Source organism: Coregonus clupeaformis, chromosome 27, assembly GCF_020615455.1.
Source record: "Coregonus clupeaformis isolate EN_2021a chromosome 27, ASM2061545v1, whole genome shotgun sequence".
In the NCBI taxonomy this organism is placed as follows: domain Eukaryota; kingdom Metazoa; phylum Chordata; class Actinopteri; order Salmoniformes; family Salmonidae; genus Coregonus; species Coregonus clupeaformis.
This window is the reverse complement of record NC_059218.1, coordinates 28,506,449-28,529,672: the sequence shown is the minus strand read 5'-3', so window position 1 is coordinate 28,529,672 and position 23,224 is coordinate 28,506,449. Positions and strand designations below refer to the sequence as shown.

At 42.1% G+C, this 23,224-nt stretch overlaps 1 protein-coding gene across 1 annotated transcript; it reads left to right on the top strand.

Annotated features, from left to right (window-relative positions):
- Positions 1-17,658: 17,658 nt before the first annotated feature.
- LOC121541703 (sepiapterin reductase) lies at positions 17,659-21,905 on the top strand. Its single transcript, XM_041850953.2, has 3 exons — positions 17,659-19,216; positions 19,552-19,842; positions 20,544-21,905. The coding sequence occupies exons 1-3, from the start codon at positions 18,895-18,897 to the stop codon at positions 20,732-20,734; spliced, it is 804 nt and encodes a 267-aa protein (XP_041706887.1). The 5' UTR covers positions 17,659-18,894; the 3' UTR covers positions 20,735-21,905.
- Positions 21,906-23,224: the final 1,319 nt, after the last annotated feature.

Below are 23,224 nucleotides of genomic sequence, written 5' to 3'. Positions count from 1 at the left end.
ACACAAATTAATTTAAACTCATCAGTGCTGCACAGGAGTCAGAGCAGATGAATACCCTGTCTGGCCTCACTTCCTCCACCAGCTCTGCAGCCAAGAGTATGGCCAGCAACTCCATTGTGTAAACAGAGAAATTATCAGTTGCTCTTTTTGTCACTGATAGCTTAAACTCAGGAACACTAAAAGCTGCACCTGTCCACCCTGTTTTAGGGTCCTTAGATCCATCTGTGAATATATTCAAGAAAGAATAGTATTGTGTTCTTAAATGTTCACTTACAACTGAATCTACTCCTTCCTCAACAGCTTAGTGGGTAAGAGCGTTGTGCTAGTAACCGAAAGGTCGCTGGTTCTAATCCCCGAGCCGACTAGGTGAAAAATCTGTCGATGTGCCCTTAAGCAAGGCACTTAACCCTAATTGCTCCTGTAAGTCGCTCTGGATAAGAGCGTCTGCTAAATGACGTAAATGTAAATGTACCCTCTCAAGCAACCATATATCTGTCACTGGCTGAGGGAGCAACCAAGGTGGAATAGCAAAAAGAACCACAGGGGCTAAACTCCTTCCCAAACAATCCCATCTCTCTCGCTATGCCATTGCCTATCTACCCAAAACTTGTATTCAGATTTCGTTCATGTTCCCAGCACTCAAGGAGTACCTTTTCTGTATGATATGTAACCTTACGTTCTTGTAGATTTACCTAATATGTCATGGTTAGCTTTATGTCTTCTTAACTTTAACGTCAACTCTCCCAACTCTACCTGCATCGCTGCCACCGGGGAGGTCATGAGTGCTCCACAACATATTCTTAGGGTTTGGGCCTGGATTACATCTAGCTTTTTTAAAGATGTCTGAGGTGGTGATCCATATGCTACACTTCCATAATCCAGTGATGACCCTGACAGCGCTATTATTAGTATTTTCAACCCCTTTCTATCTGCCCCCAACTTTAATATTTTATTTCCTTTGACAACTATTCTGTTAATATGCTCCACCCATGTCATTTGAGTGTCAAACCAGACCTCCAGGAACCTAAACACTCCCACCCTCTCCAGATTTCTTCCATACAGCTCCAAGTATATTTCCTCCCAACCTTCCTTCTAGAAAAAAAACACAGTCTTGAAGCCCCACCTTAGGGACCACTGTTCAACTTCACTGATCACTTCTTAAACTCTCCTGGATGTATGGGGAATAGTTCTCCCTCTCTTCCACAGTGCCCTGTCATCCGCAAACAATGACCTCCCAATATCAGGTCTCACCTGGGAGAATACATCGTCAATCATAATGGAGAACAACAACGGACTAATGACACTTCCCTGGGGGATACCATAATCTACCTCATAGCTTTCTGACATAGAGCTCTCCACCCTCACTTGTATTGATTGCCCCAAAATAAAATGCTTTATCCAGTTAAAAACCCTTCCTCCAACCCCCATGATATCCAGCTTGATAAGTAGGGCTTCCTTCCACATCATATCAAATGCGAAAAAAACGGCTACCACCACCTCTTTATTTGCCTGTGCCTTTCGTATGACTGACTCAAGGCACAGTACAGGATCCATCGTTCCCCTGCATTTTCTAAACACACTTTGATCAGGTGACATTAGTCCTCTACTCTCCAGAAAGTAAGTCAGTCTTTCCATTATCATCCTTTCCATAAGTTTACATGCATGAGATGTCAACGCTATCGGCCTATAGCTTGAAGGACTAGCAGGGTCTTTCCCTGGTTTCCATATTGGCACCACTACAGCTTGCTTCCAACTTCCAGGCAGTTTCTCTTCCTGACAAACCTTTTGTAAAGGCCAAATACTTTCCCCATTGCAGTGTCACTGAGATGAGCCATCATGATGTAACACATCTCATCCTTTCTAGGAGATGCTACCACAGCTTTAGCTAATGCTCTCTTCATCTCAGCCAACATAAAAAGGGCATTCAATGCATCCCCCACCATCTCTCTCTGATCCAGGACCCCCGGATGTTCTCCTCTGACCCTCTCTCGCCCATGCTAACTCTCTTCTGTCAGATTATTTGAGCTGTGCACCTTCACAAATGCCTGGGCTAACATCTCTGCCTTCCCCATATCTTTCACTGCAACAGTCTCCCCACTTTTCAGCACAGGGAGATCCAAATCTTGTCTGACCCCTCTCATCCTCTTAATCATCCCCCATACCTCTCCCACAGGAGTGGTCCTGCCTATGTTTCCACAGAACCGGCGCCAACACTCCCTCTTAGCTGTCCTTATGTTTCTCCTTACTACTGCTTCTGCTTGTTTATACAGTATCAGGCGCTGGTAATTATGAGAATTTTTCAACATTCTGAAAGCCCTGTTTTTACTCTTCACAGCTTCTCGACACTCTTCAGTCCACCAGGGAACTGTGTTACTCCTTCTCCCCCCTGTACCATAGGAATCACCTGGCTTGCGGCCCCTAATACTGCTCCTCTTACTCCATCACTCACTGTTTCTATATCTGAATTGAGATCAACCTGAGACTACTCCTGTTCACTCAACTCCTGAAACTGACCCCACTCCGCTTTCCCAAATATCCATCTCCTCAATCCATTTCCTACTGAATCTTCCACCCTCATTCATACAGTACACATGATAGGATAGTGATCACTACCCCCTGTACATTGGGGCTCCCGAGTGGCAAAGCGGTCTAAAACACTGCATATCAGTGCTAGAGACGTCACTACAGACCCTGGTTCCAAACCAGGCTGTATCTAAATCTGGTTCGATTCCAGGCTGTATCACAATCCTGCCATGATTGGGAGTCCCATAGGGTGGTGCACAATTGGCCCAGCATCGTCCGGGTTTGGCCGGGGTAGGCCGTCACTGTAAATAAGAATTTGTTCTTAACTGATTTGCCTAGTTACAGTTGAAGTCGGAAGTTTACATACACCTTTCACAATTCCTGACATTTAATCCTAGTAAAAATTCCCTGTCTTAGGTCAGTTAGGATCACCACTTTATTTTAAGAATGTGAAATGTCAGAATAATAGTAGAGAGAATGATTTATTTCAGCTTTTATTTCTTTCATCACATTCCCAGTGGGTCAGAAGTTTAAATAAACTAAATTAGTATTTGGTAGCATTGCCTTTAAATTGTTTAACTTGGGTCAAACGTTTCGGGTAGCCTTCCACAAGCTTCCCACAATAAGTTGGGTGAATTTTGGCCCATTCCTCCTCACAGAGCTGGTGTAACTGAGTCAGGTTTGTAGGCCTCCTTGCTCGCACACACTTTTTCAGTTCTGCCCACAAATTTTCTATAGGATTGAGGTCAGGGCTTTGTGATGGCCACTCCAATACCTTGACTTTGTTGTCCTTAAGCCATTTTGCCACAACTTTGGAAGTATGCTTGGGTTCATTGCCCATTTGGAAGACCCATTTGCGACCAAGTTTAAGAGACTAGATGACTGATGTCTTTATGTCTTGCTTCAATATATCCACATAATTTTCCTTCCTCATGATGCCATCTATTTTGTGAAGTGCACCAGTCCCTCCTGCAGCAAAGCATCCCCACAGCATGATGCTGCCACCCCCGTGCTTCATGGTTGGGATGGTGTTCTTCGGCTTGCAAGCGTCCCACTTTTTCCTCCAAACATAACGATGGTCATTATGGCCAAACAGTTCTATTTTTGTTTAATCAGACCAGAGGACATTTCTCCAAAAAGTACGATCTTTGTCGCCATAGTCTGTAGTCTGGAATTTTTATGGTGGTTTTGGAGCAGTGGCTTCTTCTTTTCTGAGCGGCCTTTCAGGTTATGTCGATATAGGATTTGTTTTACTGTGGATATACAGTGGGGAAAAAAAGTATTTAGTCAGCCACCAATTGTGCAAGTTCTCCCACTTAAAAAGATGAGAGAGGCCTGTAATTTTCATCATAGGTACACGTCAACTATGACAGACAAATTGAGGAAAAAATTTCCAGAAAATCACATTGTAGGATTTTTTATGAATTTATTTGCAAATTATGGTGGAAAATAAGTATTTGGTCACCTACAAACAAGCAACATTTCTGGCTCTCACAGACCTGTAACTTCTTCTTTAAGAGGCTCCTCTGTCCTCCACTCGTTACCTGTATTAATGGCACCTGTTTGAACTTGTTATCAGTATAAAAGACACCTGTCCACAACCTCAAACAGTCACACTCCAAACTCCACTATGGCCAAGACCAAAGAGCTGTCAAAGGACACCAGAAACAAAATTGTAGACCTGCACCAGGCTGGGAAGACTGAATCTGCAATAGGTAAACAGCTTGGTTTGAAGAAATCAACTGTGGGAGCAATTATTAGGAAATGGAAGGCATACAAGACCACTGATAATCTCCCTCGATCTGGGGCTCCACGCAAGATCTCACCCCGTGGGGTCAAAATTATCACAAGACCGGTGAGCAAAAATCCCAGAACCACACGGGGGGACCTAGTGAATGACCTGCAGAGAGCTGGGACCAAAGTAACAAAGCTTACCATCATTAACACACTACGCCGCCAGGGACTTAAATCCTGCAGTGCCAGACGTGTCCCCCTGCTTAAGCCAGTACATGTCCAGGCCCGTGCTAGAGTGCATTTGGATGATCCAGAAGAGGATTGGGAGAATGTCATATGGTCAGATGAAACCAAAATATAACTTTTTGGTAAAAACTCAACTCGTCGTGTTTGGAGGACAAAGAATGCTGAGTTGCATCCAAAGAACACCATACCTACTGTGAAGCATGGGGGTGGAAACATCATGCTTTGGGGCTGTTTTTCTGCAAAGGGACCAGGACGACTGATCCGTGTAAATGAAATAATGAATGGGGCCATGTATCGTGAGATTGAGTGAAAACCTCCTTCCATCAGCAAGGGCATTGAAGATGAAACGTGGCTGGGTCTTTCAGTATGACAATGATCCCAAACACACCGCCCGGGCAACGAAGGAGTGGCTTCGTAAGAAGCATTTCAAGGTCCTGGAGTGGCCTAGCCAGTCTCCAGATCTCAACCCCATAGAAAATCTTTGGAGGGAGTTGAAAGTCTGTGTTGCCCAGCGACAGCCCCAAAACATCACGCTCTAGAGGAGATCTGCATGGAGGAATGGGCCAAAATACCAGCAACAGTGTGTGAAAACCTTGTGAAGACTTACAGAAAACGTTTGACCTGTGTCATTGCCAACAAAGGGTATATAACAAAGTATTGAGAAACTTTTGTTATTGACCAAATACTTATTTTCCACCATAATTTGCAAATAAATTCATTAAAAATCCCACAATGTGATTTTCTGGATTTTTTTTCCTCATTTTGTCTGTCATAGTTGACGTGTACCTATGATGAAAATTACAGGCCTCTCTCATCTTTTTAAGTGGGAGAACTTGCACAATTGGTGGCTGACTAAATACTTTTTTTCCCCACTGTAGATACTTTTGTACCGGTTTCCTCCAGCATCTTCACAAGGTCCTTTGCTGTTGTTCTGGGATTGATTTGCACTTTTCGCACCAAAGTACGTTAATCTCTAGGAGACAGAACGCGTGTCCTTCCTGAGCGGTATGATGGCTGCGTGGTCCCGTGGTGTTTATACTTGTGTACTATTGTTTGTACAGATGAACGCGGTACCTTCAGGCGTTTGGAAATTGCTCCCAAGGATGAACCAGACTTGTGGAGGTCTACAATTATTTTTCTGAGGTCTTGGCTGATTTCTTTTGATTTTCTCATGATGTCAAGCAAAGAGGCACTGAGTTTGAAGGTAGGCCTTGAAATACATCCACAGGTACACCTCCAATTGACTCAAATGATGTCAATTAGCCTATCAGAAGCTTCTAAAGCCATGACACCATTTTCTGGAATTTTCCAAGCTGTTTAAAGGCACAGTCAACTTCTGACCCACTGGAATTGTGACACAGTGAATTATAAGTGAAATAATCTGTCTGTAAACAATTGTTGGAAAAATTACTTGTGTCATGCGCAAATTAGATGTCCTAACCGACTTGCCAAAACTATAGTTTGTTAACAAGTTTTAATGACTCCAACCTAAGTGTATGTAAACTTCCGACTTCAACTGTAAATAAAGGTTAAATAAAAAAATAAAATGGATTTCTCCAAAACCTTCCAACTACATCTGCCTGCCATTGAACTCGAGATCAGAGTAAGATCCAGAGCAGATTAATTTAACCTTTATCAATCCTGGTTCCCCGGCCATCATTAAGACTCACAAGCCCTTTCTCGTCAAGTAGTTCCACCAACACTTGTCAATTTACATCAGTCCGTGACCCTCCCCAGAGCATACTATGAACATTAAAATCCCCACACCACATTACCTGTCTCCTATCTTGACCTTCTACACTCCCAAGGCCCATGAACTCTAGTCTCTTATACGGGTTGTAAAAGTTCACTATTACCATATTCCCCCCTCCCAACCACACCTCTACCACTACATAATCCTATTCATATATTTGAGGTGTATGTTTTTTTGGGGGGGGAACTAAAGAAATTAAAGGTGGGAACTGGGAAGGAACTTGTTGTGGGAGAGAGTTGAGTTATTGACTAGACTGGTGGGGGTCGGGGGTCAGGCGTGCAGGCTGCTCGGGCTGGCTGGTTGGTCTGCTTGAAATTTGATATAGAGGATGTCTTAATAAAGACAATCAAAAGTCTGTATTTTTTCAAGAGTTATTCATTTGTTAGGCTATTGGTTAAAGGTGCAACACACTATTTATTATTGAATTACCTATGATCTAGTTCAGTCTTATTAATCACTTAAACATATGTAATAATGATCTCTTACCTAGCTTGATAACTGTGGGCATTTTTGCTTACTTTTTGTTCTAAATAGAGACGGCATATTGGTTGTGTAAAAATGCAGGAAATAAGCTTTACATGCCCAAATAAATTCAGGGGGATGACCACCAGACCCCCTGCCTGGTTATGTCCTCCAAACTTCTAAAACCAAAGTGGCGCTCCTGCATCCTTTAAATTTTCCCATGTCAGTCATGTAATTCCAAGATACTTTACTGCCTGCTCCTCTATAATCTGTATCTTCTTAGTCTTAGATTGTAATTTTTCTGTGCAATTGATTGCAACTGTCACAAATGTAACAACCTTCCTCATGTCTACTACCAGTCTTCTGTTCTCCCCCATTCTGCTACCTACATCACGTTCAACCTGCATCTCAATCTGCCCTGGAATACCTGCTCTTCTAGGTGTCCCGCTTGTTTCTGCTTGAACTACCTTCACTGCTTCTGCATGCGAGATTTTACGCTCACTCCTCACCTGCTGCACTTCCCTACTCCAGCAATCCATGATAGACACGTCTGTTATGCTGTGCTTCTGAGACCTCTGTCATGTGATCAACTTCCATTTTGTAAAGTGAAATACCAACACTGCCACTGTGTGGCTAGATGATAACATAAAGACCAATCAAATCCTCATTGGCCTAATCATGGGAGCTTGGAGCTTGATAGAATGTGACAGTGAGAATAACATACCAGTTTTTATGTTAAAGCCTTCGTAGATTAGAAACACCCGCATATATCATAAAGTAAGGGTTTTATTCCCCATTTTACTACTATGCTCTGTCATCGAACAGCATTTACTGTAGGCCTACTGATAGATTAATTTGTATTTTAAGAATAATGACTAAAGGATTTCACCCCAAATACAGTATAAATGTGTGAACGATGTTAGAGTTATAATGTAGTGTCAACCCACTGACAGAGGGGGGAAGTTAGAAACTGTTGAGAAAGCATTCCAGGGTGAAGGGGACTAAGAAACGGTTTAAAGGTGGGCGGAGCAAAGTGCCTTTGTGTGTCAAGGGGTATAAAAGCTGTATGTATGTGTTTTGGCGCCAGAGCTCTCCATGATTAAAAATACAGATCATTCTTGCTGGTTGCGGACCTTTGTTTAATTCATGATTAAACCAGAGAATTTATACCCTCTGGGAATTATTCAGAGCATTAAGTTTGATTAATTAGAGATAGAAATTCTCGTGACAAATGGTCCTACGAGCGGAACTCAAAATACGTCTTTATCGTTCTGAGGACACCGTAAACCGTGCACGGGCGGATGATAGCATCCGTATAGAATAGACCTGGCCTTCGACGTTAAGGTTATAAACAGGCCGGTGATGAATCTTATGAACGATAAAGACGTTAACGAGATTTGAAAAAGCATTTAAATCCGAACTGCAAGGAGAAGGTCAGTAATTTTTATTCATGGATTTTGGTGTAATTATTTGAACTTGTATGAGAATAGTAATTCTTGTGGAGGGCAGAGAATAGTTACCAAAATCTCATAAGATAATTAAAAGGGAGGAAGGGGGTCTGAAATGACTCAAGGTGAATGGCCATTACCAAAATAAACTAGTTAATATTGAGATTGTACGGGGTACAGTGTTTACAATATAAACAGGAAGGGAGATAATTATCATTGTGTGAGATAGATACATTAAACAAGTCAAGACGTGTAAGACCTAATGATCCCATCGAAATACGTGATAATTGTTTCAAGGAAGGGAGTAAAATAGGTCGCGTGAGAAAAAAATGATTGTCCCATCCCTTTCATGAAACTGGGGTTTAAAAAAACTCTGGGTTACGGGTTGGATCATTTAAATGGTTAATTACAAAACAGATCATAAACATTGGCTCAAGAGTCGCACCAGATAATATGTCCCAGTAAAATAATTCTGGATTGAATTATTACTAAACGGAGGGATTTCTTATTTTTCCACCATGAGAAATAAATATTCTAAAGAGGTCCGAGAATTAACGGGGGATGAAAGATATATGTTAGGAAGGGATCGAAGAAATATGTTTTATGGATCCATTTGGGAGAAGAGGTATGGATTTATTGGGCATTTCGATGTGGATAAATTAGAGGCTAAACTGTGGAACGGATTTGAAGAAACAGCGAGGGGAGGGGCTAGACCCAGCGAGAGTATGGCTTTTGGAGAGTCAGGAAAGACTAGAGAATTTTGCCAGAGAGTGTAAGGCCCCGTGTAAATACTGTAACAAAACAGGTCATAACCATCGCGACTGCAGAGCTAAGGGAAAGGGCAATGTCCGGGAAATGACAGTCTATTTTTTGGTTCCACGGGTAAAATGTTTGAAGAAGTGATTTGTGTCGATTAAGAATTGGCTAAAAACACCACGAAGCGATTATTTGAGAGGTACCTATACATTTCTAACGATATATACGTATGAACTTTCTCACCCAAACGTAGACGTACGTCATGGGTGAGAAAGTAGAGAATATTTAAATTTGCATTTTTGGTCATTTAGCAGACGCTCTTGTCCAGAGCGACTTGCAGGAGCAATTGGGGTTGGGTGCCTTGCTCGGGGGCACATCGGCAGATTTTTCGCCTGGTCGGCTCGGGGATTGGAACCTGTGACCTCTCGGTTGCTGACACGGTGCTCTTGGTTACTGGGCTACCTGCCGCCCCATATGAGTTTAAGGTTGTGCCGTTGTTTGATTATGTGATAAGGTTTCATGGGTAATCGGACCATAACTAATGTGGTTATAGAAGTAATGTATGAATAGTAAAGAGCCAATAGAGGGTTCCATTGAACTATTATGTTTTGTTGGGCATTTCAATGGCATAAGGTGAAATCTGTGTGTATGAGTGAATTCAACGGCTGGTATGAATGGTAACCGGATACTACTGAGTATTTGGTTTGTTGATGTTGAATGGAAGATTTGTAGCGTGGTTGGGGTTAAATAGAAAGACTCACTTATTCAATAGGGAATGGGTGTAGGGAGAGAGAGTTTTTGTGTTGCTGAATGAGGTGAGAGCTAGTGCGATTTTCATTTGGTGACGTCACTTGCTCTATGAACTGGAAGTAGTTGCTTTGAAAGAATCGTTGTAGAGTGACTGGCGATGTATGTAGAGGGTCCCGGGTTCGAACCCAGGTAGGGACAGTGGCTAAAGCTTTCGCATTGGGGCTATGGACCTAGATTACTACGTGTATTAAAAGTTGAATTAGATAGCTTTAGAAGTATTCTAGATAGGTCTATGAAAATATGTTACAAGTACGAATGACATTATTTCCTAAGAAGGAAAATGATTAGGGCAGGTCCCCGCGCCTCCCCCGTTGTGTAGGAAGGAGCAGGGGGGGCGGGGAGGGGTGAGAGACAGTACATAGTTCAAATGATAGGAATATCATTAAATGTATGCTTATCAACGATATCAAGTATTTGTTTTATTAATTAGGGCCGAATCAGAGAGAACAGTTAAAGAAATTGAATAGCGAACTGAAATGGCGATAGAGCTGTGAAAATTGAGTTGAGGACAAAGGAGAATAATTTATGGCTCTGGTTAGCGGGGGAAAAATAGAGACAGTCCAGCGAGTTAGATTGAGCTGTAAGATTTCAAGTAGAGGTCTAAATACTTGACTGGAAGGCAGTGCTTTGAGAAATTCTAATGGTTATTACTTTATTGTATAGGTTGGGTAACACCAGTGGTGTATGAAAATAAGTGGTGAATTCTAAAACGATAATTTGGTTTCGTTACGTGAACAATGGGATATCGTTTTTACTATTAGGATGATGGATTGAATAAACATTGGTTATAAGTATTAAGTTATTAAACAATAGGTTTATATTTTAAAAACATCAATGCAACAGGTTGCAATGATTAAATTAATAGAAAGGGGTTATAGGGTTATATTAGAAGGTGTAGTGAACTTAATGAAACGTGGTATTATATAGTGTCTTCCAGGATTGATGGAAGTCTCCTATAGCATTATGTTAAGGGGATGCCTGGGATAAAATATAATGTCTTACTTACACTGAGTATGTGATTGTATTGGCTAATGAATGAAATATGACATTTACAGGGGCGAAAGGAACAATAGAAGGGGAGACAGATTTTCCTATGGTGTTGGTAAAATAATTGATAATGGATCATTTGAGATGAGATCACATGGAGCAGATTTAGGGGTTCAATAATCATTGTGAGATTAGTTATGAGGAATTAGATTGATACAAACGATTATTGATGAGTTAGGACTGGGGATATCTGTATCATGTTTTGTGTGTTCTTACCATCTTTAGATTACTGATGGTAATGGAAGGTTGACAAAATGTATAACCAGGAGAAAGAGATTAGTTTATCTCATTGGAATGTTGCCCAGGGCTAGGGGGAGCAGTAGTGAAGTTAGGCAGTATTTAGGTCGTAAAAGGGAGCTACCAAATTAAGTGGGGCCTGGCTATCTTTGATTGTTGTTTTTCAATTGGGTTTTTCAAATAAAAAACAACACACCTAGTATGATGTTTATAAAGGGTTGTTATGTTGAATTTAGGGGATTTTCAACAGTTCATAGGTGGTGTTTACTATGCTGTGGGATGGAACGGTTTGTTGGGTGATTTCAATGGCCTCTGGGCCCTGTTTTGACTTTCTGGTGTTGATTGGTCATCCACACTGGTGGTTCTGGGGGCATGAGAGGAGGACTTTGGGATGGTTTATTTTATCAAATTGAGGGTAATTTATAGTGCTGTGAAAAGTGTGAAGAAGATTATAATTTGGTAATAATAGGATTTGAAACATTAAAATAACAGAAGAGGGAGAGAGCTTTCCCTGAATGAAAGATACCTGTTGCCAGTCAATTGTACTAATCTTGGATTACTTTTATGGGATAGAAGTAAGTTGAGATATTATCAAATGTTTTCATTTACATTTCATTTTTATTATGCTTTAATAAACAACAAGTTGGTATTTGAAACTAAATTAATGCAATGAGCTGCAGTAATCAGAGGAAGGCACAATCTAATGCGAAACAGCTATTGCCTAGATCATTGATTTAGTAATAAGATCAGGAAGATAGTAATAATAGGAAGCTGGATAGGATAATTTAAGATAGGGACTAGCTGTCCAGAAATAGATGAAGAATTATGAGCTTTTTGGGAATGATAGACTGCTGTAAAGCTTGGGTACTCCATTATGTACTGCATACTGGTAAATTAAGTGATCTTATCTATGGGAAGGCAATGGCAGCCCATGGTAAAATCATTTGGAACTCTGAGGAGGAAGAACAATTTATGAAGAGAAAAAAGTTGCTCACTTCCCAAACAGTCTTAGCTTTTCCTACATATAACAGGGATTTTACCCAAATGGTAGAGAGTAAAGAGGGATATATGACATTGGTCGTGATTTAAAGATGGTGATGAGGGAGTTTTTTTAGTGGGCTATTAGATATAACTGGGTTAATCACGAACATAGAGTTTTTTAATTCTTTGTTGCTAGGCAGAAGACTTAGGTGACCTAGGGTCGAAGTGCTTGCTCTTACTTCAATCCATGGCTGTCTTTTGTCTCTCTTCAAACATTGTGAAGGGAGCAGCACCAGGGTTGAGCAGAGTTCAGGCTAAAACCTGTCTCTCCTTTGCTATCTTCTTGATTGATTACAGCATGAAGGGGGGTTTGTGTTAGGTTTGAAAGATTTAAGTATGGACCTGTCATGTCCAACCATCAGTCTTCAGGTCAAGCCCAGGAGAGCCGGGGTAGAACAGAGTTTGAACTAAACATGAGTGTTTTTACAAGATAAGAGATTGATTGATTGGATTACTATTGATTCTGAACTGAATGAAAGTCGAATTTAGCCGCCATAAAAGACAAAGGAAGTGGGAGGAGCAATAAAGAAGCAAGGGACAGTCTCAAAAATAAATAAGGGATGGCAATTGGATGATAAATTACCAATATTACCTAAGTGATTGTTTAGGTAGGTGGTAATATTGACACATGAGCAGAACCACGTGTCAAGAGGGGGGAAGAGGCTAGTGGTAGGATTAAATAATATACGAAGGAGAGGACGAAATACTTTTTTTTTTTAAACATTTTTTTAGATACAGTCTAGAAAGAGAATACTGATGTGAGCGGTATGTCAGAGGTTTTGTGCCCCACAGGTGAACTAAAGGAGAAGGTGACCCACTCTATCTAACCAGGTGACTGGTGAGCATCCAGTCCCTAAAGAAGAAAGACTGGAAGCAGGCCTGTTGGGAAGGGCCCTATCAGGTGATATTGGTCACTGCCTTTGCCATTAGAATAGCAGAAAGAGCAACCTGCGTCCACGTTACCCACTGAAAAAAGGTAAGAACACATACAAGCACCACTGAACACACGCAGAGTTAGAGAGAAGAACTGTACCAATAGGTTCTGGGGATCACCTCTGTTAACGAAGATCTCCTACCCCGACCTATCATCACTGTAGTGTGTTCTCAGGGTGTGAGTATGGGGTGGTACCAAACAGAAGGACTAAGGGCAGGAGAGGGTTGGCGGTTTTTGGGAATATGGGTGACCCTGAGCTGCATCATAGTCTCGGCAATAGTCTTGATATGTCAAGATCCACCACCACCCCGCACCAATTACACTATGCCCTTACCATTATTAAGAAATAAAAGGGAAGCGACCCGACATACTGACCATCAAGGACGAGTGATCTACAAAATAGGAGTCCGAGAAGGGTGGGGAGTAAGATTCTAGATGGAGGATAAGAAGGTATAACGACATCCCCACGGAGATGGTAGTAACAATAGTAAAGGTCACTAAAGAGGACATGAAAATAACTTACTGGGCTTGCACGGACGAATACGGACGCGATACCTGTCTACGATTACATTTGGTGGAGTCGAAAGAGATGGAGGGCCCAGGTCCTGTCATTAATCCATTAATAGCGATTGACCGAGTAAATCAGTCAAAGGATGACGGAGTCAATTCAACTAACCCGTCCACGATGAAATATTTTCTCCTCCAAGAATGGAACCAAGGGGAAGTAGAGGGAGTCACGGATGAAAATCTCTGGTTGAAGTGGATGAAGTACACTGCTAGGGCCTTGGGGGAGACCAATTGTTATGCATGCTCCATTGGGCGACCGACAATGTTGACCGCCCCAATGCCAAAGGAAATGTTTACCTGTGTATTAGACCTGGGTTCCAATCAAAAAGAGCACAATTGCACAGGAATTGGGCTAGCAAAGTTGACTTACTCGGCTAGCCCACCTAGGTTCACTTTAACTCCTGGCGAATACCAGTGTTACAGACATAGAAATGGCACCCGTAACTTGGGTGATTTTGATGGCTGTAAGGAGAAAATTAATGTGACTGATTTAGATGGGGGAGGGGGAAAAAAAATTATGAACCTTACCATCCCTCTGACTGATGTGTGGTGGGCATGTACTAACAAAGGGAGCATTCGACCGACATTACCAGAAGGATGGGTGGGTACTTGTGCCCCAGTATTGTTGGTCCAATCTGTAAGAATTAGTCATCAATGACCAGTGACAGGAAGAATAATCAGGAGGAGAAGAAATATAGGTCAGGAAGGAAATAACCCAATTTGGATAGATGGTATAGGCATCCCCAGGGGTGTTCCAGACGAATACAAAGCTATGAATCAAATATGGGATGGTTTTACCACAAAATTTTTCTGGTGGGTGACAATAAACAAAAATGTGGATTGGATTAATTATATCTATTACAACCAACAACGATTTATTGACCAGAGTAGAGATGCAGTAAAGGGGATCTCCGAACAATTATCCACCACTTCACTCATGACTTGGGAAAATCGGTTGGCTCTGGATATGTTGCTGGCAGAACGGGGCGGAGTCTGTAAAATGGTGGGGGGCCATTGTTGCACATTTATCCCTAACAACACCGCACCGGAGGGGACGGTAACCAGAGCTCTTGCAGGATTAACTGCTCTAAGTGAAGAATGGGCTGAAAACTCAGAAGTTAGTACATCGTGGATAGGGTGGTTTGGTCAATGGAAAACCATAGGAGCCACCATCTTAGGGACGGTCAGCGGTTGTATGGGTATTCTTGTATTATGTGGTTGTTGTCTTGTTCCCTGTGTCCGAGGATTGCTGAGTAAGGCGTTGGTGAAATGCAGTATCTCAACAATGATGAGAGATGGACCGACTCCGGACTCTGACCATGGGAATGTGAAAAACGATCCTCCAGGCTTGGTGGATGACGAGGATTTTGACCCTGAAAGACCGCAATTGGATGAAATGTTTATTAGTTCTGACGTAATCTCTGAGATTAATCATGCTTGTAAATACTTTTATCCTGAATGTGAAAACATTTAGTCAAAGGGGTGGATTGATAGATTAATTTGTATTTTAAGAATAATAACTAAAGGATTTCACCCCAAATACAGTATAAATGTGTGAACGATGTTAGAGTTATAATGTAGTGTCAACCCACTAACAGAGGGGGGAAGTTAGAAACTGTTGAGAAAGCATTCCAGGGTGAAGGGGACTAAGAAACGGTTTAAAGGTGGGCGGAGCAAAGTGCCTTTGTGTGTCAAGGGGTATAAAAGCTGTATGTATGTTTTTTGGCGCCAGAGCTCTCCATGATTAAAAATACAGATCATTCTTGCTGGTTGCGGATCTTTATTTAATTCATGATTAAACCAGAGAATTTACACCCTCTGGGAATTATTCAGAGCATTAAGTTTGATTAATTAGAGATAGAAATTCTCGTGACACCTACTATTTTGTTGGTATGAAAACAACATTACTCATCTGCTATAAACCATGGAGCTCCACTATCACTCCTGTCCTCAACTCACACCAAAACATAATCTAAAGCTAATGTATTATTAACTCCCCAATCTCTACTTGTCTGAAGCTCTATGCATGAGGTAGGCATTATCCATAGTGTTAGCTTCATTCACAACAGTTCCAAGTTGACACTTAACCATTTTTATTTCAATGAGAGATCAACAGTATTACCATGGTACTATGTGGTTCAGAAATAACCATATAAGGGCTTAAAACTGGGTTTAAATGTCCCTAGTGTGGTGCCTAGTATGGATTGAATAAAGCAAGACAACAATGATCTGACTTTACTCTCAACATGTAGGTGGGTATCTTTTTTAAATTATTGTCCTTTTTCCCACAGAAAAGAAAGACATGGACTCATACCATGCTAAAGTGTATCCAGTGCTTGACTTGGACTGAAATAGGTGTTTATATTTAGATGCAGGAACTCCACAATACTTTTGAGGTAATATTCTATAAGAGGTGCAGGAACTCAAGCAGTAGAAAATTGCTCAAGTCAAGCACTGAGTGTAACATTTTACTCTGTTAAAAACATCCACAATCCTCTTCATTCTGATCCATATCATCAGACATTATATTTTATTATCTACAACATGACATTATGTGGCAATATCATGTACTGTACTCAACGTCAACAAAACAAAGGAGATGATCGTGGACTTCAGGAAACAGCAGAGGGAACACCCCCCTATCCACATCGACGGGACCGCAGTGGAGAAGGTGGAAAGCTTCAAGTTCCTTGGCGTACACATCACTGACAAACTGAAATGGTCCACCCACACAGACAGTGTGGTGAAGAAGGTGCAACAGCGCCTCTTCAACCTCAGGAGGCTGAAGAAATTTGGCTTGGCACCTAAAACCCCCCCAAAGTCAATACTTTGTAGAGCCACCTTTTGCAGCAATTACAGCTGCAAGTCTCTTGGGGTATGTCTCTATAAGCTTGGCACATCTAGCCACTGGGATTTTTGGCCATTCTTCAAGGCAAAACTGCTCCAGCTCCTTCAAGTTGGATGGGTTCCACTGGTGTACAGCAATCTTTAAGTCATACCACAGATTCTCAATTGGATTGAGGTCTGGGCTTTGACTAGGCCATTCCAAGACATTTAAATGTTTCCCCTTAAACCACTTGAGTGTTGCTTTAGCAGTATGCTTAGGGTCATTGTCCCGCTGGAAGGTGAACCTCTGTCCCAGTCTCAAATCTCTGGAAGACTGAAACAGGTTTCCCTCAAGAATTTCCCTGTATTTAGCGCCATCCATCATTCCTTCAATTCTGACCAGTTTCCCAGTCCCTGGATGGTGTTCTCGGGGTGATGAGAGGTGTTGGGTTTGCGCCAGACATAGCCTTTTCCTTGATGGCCAAAAAGCTCAATTTTAGTCTCATCTGACCAGAGTACCTTCTTCCATATGTTTGGGGAGTCTCCCACATGCCTTTTGGGAACACCAAACGTGTTTGCTTATTTTTTTCTTTAAGCAATGGCTTTTTTCTGGCCACTCTTTCGTAAAGCCCAGCTCTGTGGAGTGTACGGCTTAAAGTGGTCCTATGGACAGATACTCCAATCTCCGCTGTGGAGCTTTGCAGCTCTTTCAGGGTTATCTTTGGTCTCTTGTTGCCTCTCTGAGGGGGGGGGGGGGATCTTAGTTGTGGGATCTTGTTTCTGGTTAGCAGCTGTGTAGCCTGCAGAACTTTACGTTCGTTTGTATTTTGTTGTTTTGATCTGTATTCAGTTAATAAAGTATAACGTTCGCATACCACGCTGCACCTTGGTCCGAGCTGTCTATCAACGAGCGTGACAGTCCATTACATGAAATTCAAATAAAAATCCATTTAAATTACAGGTTGTAATGCAACAAAATAGGAAAAACGCCAAGGGGGATGAATACTTTTGCAAGGCACTGTACATAGAATAGAAATCACTGGCCACCTTAATAAATGGAACACTAGTCACTTTAATAATGTTTACATCTTGCATTACTCATCTCATATGTATATACTGTATTCTATACTATTCTACTGTATCTTAGTCTATGCCGCTCTGACATTGCTTGTCCATATATTTATTTATATATTCTTAATTCCATTGCTTAGATTTGTGTGTATTGGGTATGTGTTGTGAAATTGTTAGATATTACTGCACTGTCAGAGCTAGAAACACAAGCATTTCGCTACACCCGCAATGCATGCTGTGACCAAGTGCATTTCATGCATTGCTTGGCCATGGATGATAATTATATCAGATAAAAAGACGAGTGTGTGTGGCAAGATAACTTATAAGTTGGTAATTATGAATGATTTGTAATGAATAGATATGAACATGATTCAAAGAGGTTGTAATAAAAGCTGCTCTTGGGTGAGGGCCAATACAGTGAATTGAACAAGTCATGTGGTGAGATTTGCTACACATGCACATTCTTATGTAAGTATGTATGAAACAAATCATGTGGCATGTTGAATTCCATATCTGTTTTCCATCTGGTTGTAAAAAAAAAATAGTATGGTGTGACATTCAGGTGTACACACAATTGTTGCAAATACATGTACACACAGGCAATGTATGCATTCTTAAAATAGGAGACACAGACTGGAAAATCTAATTATTTACTTAATGGATAATCTCTTGTGGACAGACTACATAAACCTAAATTACCAAATTACCCAAGATTACTTCATTGATAAAGAATAGATCTCATATTATTTGAGGATGGATCAGTTCAGGATTGGGTTCAGGATTGGGCTGTCTAAACGCTACCTATGACATGTCAGTTCTCCTCTGTGTGATAAATGTCTTTAATGAAAAGCATTTGACATTTAGGCCCACGTGTTACATAGCCTAAATATTTCTTCACAATGTAAAGCCATTCAAAAACATATCTGGATATCGCTCAGCTAAATGACGTAAATGTAAATGTAATTATTCCCACAATTTTGCAAACTATTCAATCATACCAGACAATTAAAACAAGAGCATACGTTTCGCTGAGTCAAGTTATTGGACTTAGTAAATAATGTGTCATCTTACATTTTCACTTTTCATGTACTTAAATAATGTAGCAACCGTAGTTTATAAGCGCGGATATCGCTACAATAAGATACATAATTGATAAGAACACATTTAGGTCTAAACATCTAGGCATAAAAAAAAACTTTTGTCTATTAATTTTGTAAACCAAATCGCGAATTTGCTTGAACACCATAAAGGGGGCGGGATAAGAGGCGTTCTCATTTTTCGTGTTTATTTTTGTCCTCCATCGCAGTTCCTCAGTCTAATCGATTTGAAAAAGTAATTTAAACGGTTCTTTACATAATTCTGGCAGCCTTTATAAATACAGCAGATCTCCGCTGCCGCACTCATTTAACCTAAATGCAGGCCAATGGTATATCTCCAACATGAATTCACCAGACGCGAAGGATCTAGGAAGAGTGCTGTGCATTATCACCGGGGCGTCCAGAGGATTTGGCCGAACCGTAGCGAAGGAGATTTCCCTGTTGTTCAAACCGAGGTCGGTGCTTGTTTTGGCGGCTCGCTCCGGGGAGAAATTGCGGGAACTCCAGGAAGATTTGGCCTCGTCGGATGCGGACAGGGCAGGGTTGGTAACTCGTTGTGTTGTCGCAGACCTGGGGATAAAAGAAGGGGTGGAAAGTGTCATCAGGGCGGCGAAAGAGATTTCCTCCGAGGATATGGACCATCTCATACTGATTAACAATGCTGGTAAATTATTCATCCACCTGTAATGGGTCTACTAGCTATGACTATTAGCAAGCAGAAAAAGTGTTCAGTTTACAGATTTTCAAATTAGGTCTCATGATTTTAACATCTTTAGTATTATATTTGATTGTGCTCATCAAATCTCCCAAAAGTTACAATATAGTCGGAATATATAGCCTAGTCCATACACTGACAATTATGTAAATGTTCAGATAGGAGGTATTGTGAATTTGAGAGCAGAGTTTAGGAGCCATTTCAAAATGTGTTTTTGAAAGCGTATTCTATGAAAATAATACAATTCAAACATTGTATTATCTGACATCTCCCCATTCCTCCAGCCTCTCTGGGAGACGTTTCGCGCTACGCCAAGAGCTTCACCAACATGGCGGAGGTGGATTCCTACCTGTCACTCAATGTCAGCTCCGCCCTCAGTCTGACGGCCGGCCTGCTGCAGGTGTTCCCACCGCGACAGGGGCTGCGGCGCTGCGTAGTCAACGTGAGCTCGCTGTGCGCCCTGCAGCCATTCCCCTCCTGGGTGCTGTACTGCACGGGCAAGGCGGCCCGAGACATGATGTTCCGCGTGCTGGCAGAGGAGGAGCCGGACCTCCGAGTACTCAACTATGCCCCAGGTAGATTTAGGCTTTAAACCCCTGATAAATAAAACAGTAACCCCCAGGCACACACTCCTGAACTGACCTCCATTCCAGTTATAAAAAAAGCATTTGAAATGAACTTGGTCATCATTCATGTGTCTGTCAACAGCCATTCAACCTTAGCCTGGCTGACAAGACCCATGTGACTCACAGCGCAGGGTGAGCTGTGACCACACTGGTCTGGAAAGGAGGCCATTTGTTAATGTAGTATGTGCTCAGAAATTGTGCAACATGTTTGATTGGTTCCCTGAAATGTATTTTTTCCCCTCTAGTTGTTTGGATTAGAAAATCCTACCTTTGTAATGGAAGGAGGCTGTGTGTAGGTGTGCTTGTGGGTGTTCAACCAGTAAAAGCACTTCGAGAGTTTGGTGTTAGCCAGACTAATTCAACCTGGCATTGGAGATTAAATTAAGCCCCAGGTCGTTAGACTACTGATTTTGAAATGGAGCACTGAATGGACTTATTATGGAGATATTTGACCTATGAACCTAGCTATGTTACGGTCAGGCCTGGGGTCAATTCCATTTCAGATGTTGTCATTTCAGTTCAGCTGAAATTGACCCTTGAAATGGATCATCATGTACTCTGCACATTCTCACAGTATTGCCATTTTTGTCCTTTCTATCATGACCATCCAGTGACTCGTGACCAACCTAGATCCCTCTGTGTTTCTCTAGGTCCCCTGGACACAGACATGCAGGTGGAGGCCAGGGACAGCACGGCAGACCCTGGCGTGAGGAAGTCCTTCTCAGCCATGCTCTCCCAGGGTCAGCTGCTCACCTGTGAAGACTCCTGTGCTAAGCTGATGAAGGTGCTGCTGGAGGATGACTACCCCTCCGGAGCACACCTTGACTTCTATGACCTGTAGAGAGGGGAACTAGAAGACACTGTGGGGCTCAGACTGAAGATGAATATTCATGGTGTAGGTACAATTGTATAGCCAGAACAACTGATACTGGGTCAGATTAGTTAGCTTCGAAGATGGTTTTGGGTTAATAAGATCTGATTCTAAACCTGTTTTCGTGGGGGTAAAGATTGAGTGGACCTTTTACCGAATCAGAAGGAAACATGGAGAGAAGGAAGGATAAAGCTGTTTCCGTCATCCAAAGCCATAGGCCTACTGTAGTTACTGAGTTCGGCAAACTATCCTGAGTCTGTTGGCGCCTAACATTCCATCCCATGACAGTACTGTTCTAATTTGCCTTCTAACTAGAATTGCCTTGGAACTTTTGGTACCAAAATAGCATCTATTAAAGTTCTTTATCTCAAACTAAGTTTGCTGAACTCTAAACTGTGTGTCTTTAGATCTGCCATTTCCGAGTTGTTACAGTGGTGCTGATATGCTCGCGTTTGTACAAAATGACACTAAGCCTAACACAAAACCAATCAAGTAAAGACCGCAACTTATTGGTGATTTAACGTTTATTATTTCTTGTTCCTTATATGATCATGAGTCTATACTTGAATGGTGCTTTTATGCATTACCTCTGCTTATATGTAGATCTGTTGTACTATGTAGATGTACCATTCAAAATCATTCCAATGTGAGACAAAATGTACTGCTGTTAAAGCAATTATTTTATCCTATGCTGTTTATCTTCCTGTCAGCACTTTCATTAAACCCTTTGCTTTTTAAGAGTTGTAGCACTCTACTTGTGGCATTTCATGGAGGTATTCCATATGTTTATCAGTGTTGTGGTGAAATCCTGCAAGGAGCGTTCCCCGTGCGCTGCCACTTTAAGAGCGCACCAGCTATCAGGAAGGAAGAAGTAAATGTCTCGTCTGTCTGTGTGTGAGAGCTCTCGGTTGGCGCGACAGACAAACCAACGGGTGTATCGGACAGACAAGTGCAACTGCAAGCCGGACGTTAACAGCTAAGACAATCTCTCTCTCTCTCTCTCTCTCTCTCTACACTGGAGCTGACATTTTGTGTTCAGTGCGGTTGGGAACTGTAAATGCTCTGTTATTTACATTTTCGTTAAAGGGAGTGTGTGTTTGAGTACTGTATATTGCTTATAAAAAAATGTATTCTCTTGGAACTGTGTGTATTGATTTGTGTATTGGCCTAAAATACTTTGGGGACATTTAAAGGCCTTTTTTGTATTGAACCACACATACACACACCCATTAATGTAACCAACTCCCTTGTCACTATGTGTAAGGAATACAGATACACTACATGGCCAAAAGTATGTGGACACCCCTTCAAATGAGTGCATTCGGCTATTTCAGCCACACCTGTTGCTGACAGGTGTATAAAATCGAGCACACCGCTATGCAATCTCCATAGACAAACATTGGCAGCAGAATGGCCCGTACTGAAGAGCTCAGTGACTTTCAACGTGGCACCGTCATAGGATGCCACCTTTCCAACAAGTCAGTTCATAACATTTCTGCCCTGCTAGAGCTGCCCCGGTCAACTGTAAGTGCTGTTATTGTGAAGTGGAAACCTCTAAGAGCAACAATGGCTCAGCTGCGAAGTGGTAGCCCACACAAGCTCACAGAACGTGACCGCTGAAGTGCGTAGCACGTAAAAATCGTCTGTCCCCGGTTGCAACACTCACTACCGAATTCCAAACTGTCTCTGGAAGCAACGTCACCACAAGAACTGTTCGTCTGGAGCTTCAAAAAATGGGTTTCCATGGCTGAGCAAGCCTAAGGTCACCATGTGCAATGCCAAGCATCGGCTGGAGTGGTGTAACGCTCGCCACCATTAGACTCTGGCGCAGAGGAAATTCGTTCTCTGGAGTGATTAATCATGCTTCGTCATCTGGCAGTCCGATGGATGAATCTGGGATTGGTGGAGGCCAGGAGAACGCTGTAGCTCAGCTGGTAGAGCACGGCGCTTGTAACGCCAGGGTAGTGGGTTCGATCCCCGGGACCACCCATACACAAAAAAAATTATGCACGTATGACTGTAAGTCGCTTTGGATAAAAGCGTCTGCTAAATGGCAAATTATTATTATTATTACTTACCCGAATGCATAGTGCCAACTGTAAAGTTTGGTGGAGGAGGAATAATGGTCTGGGGCTGTTTGTCATGTTTCGGGCCCCTTAGTTCCAGTGAAGGGAAATCTAAATTCTACAGCACACAATGACATTCTAGATGATTCTGTGCTTCCAACTTTGTGGCAACAGTTTGGGGAAGGACCTTTCCTGTTTCAGCATGACAATGCCCCCGTGCACAAAGCGAGGTCAGTGTGGAAGAACTTGACTGGCCTGCACAGAGCCCTGATCTCAACCCCATCGAACACCTTTGGGATGAATAGGAACGCCGACTGTGAGCCAGGCCTAATCGCCCAACATCAGTGCCCGACCTCACTAATGCTCTTGTGGCTGAATGGAAGCAAGTCCCCGC

Excerpts from the sequence above, each read along its gene's own strand:
- LOC121541703 (XM_041850953.2), top strand. The coding sequence starts at position 18,895 with ATGAATTCACCAGACGCGAAGGATCTAGGAAGAGTGCTGTGCATTATC. Across the intron at positions 19,217-19,551 it reads CATACTGATTAACAATGCTG|CCTCTCTGGGAGACGTTTCG; the intron begins GTAAATTATTCA and ends CCATTCCTCCAG. Across the intron at positions 19,843-20,543 it reads AGTACTCAACTATGCCCCAG|GTCCCCTGGACACAGACATG; the intron begins GTAGATTTAGGC and ends GTGTTTCTCTAG.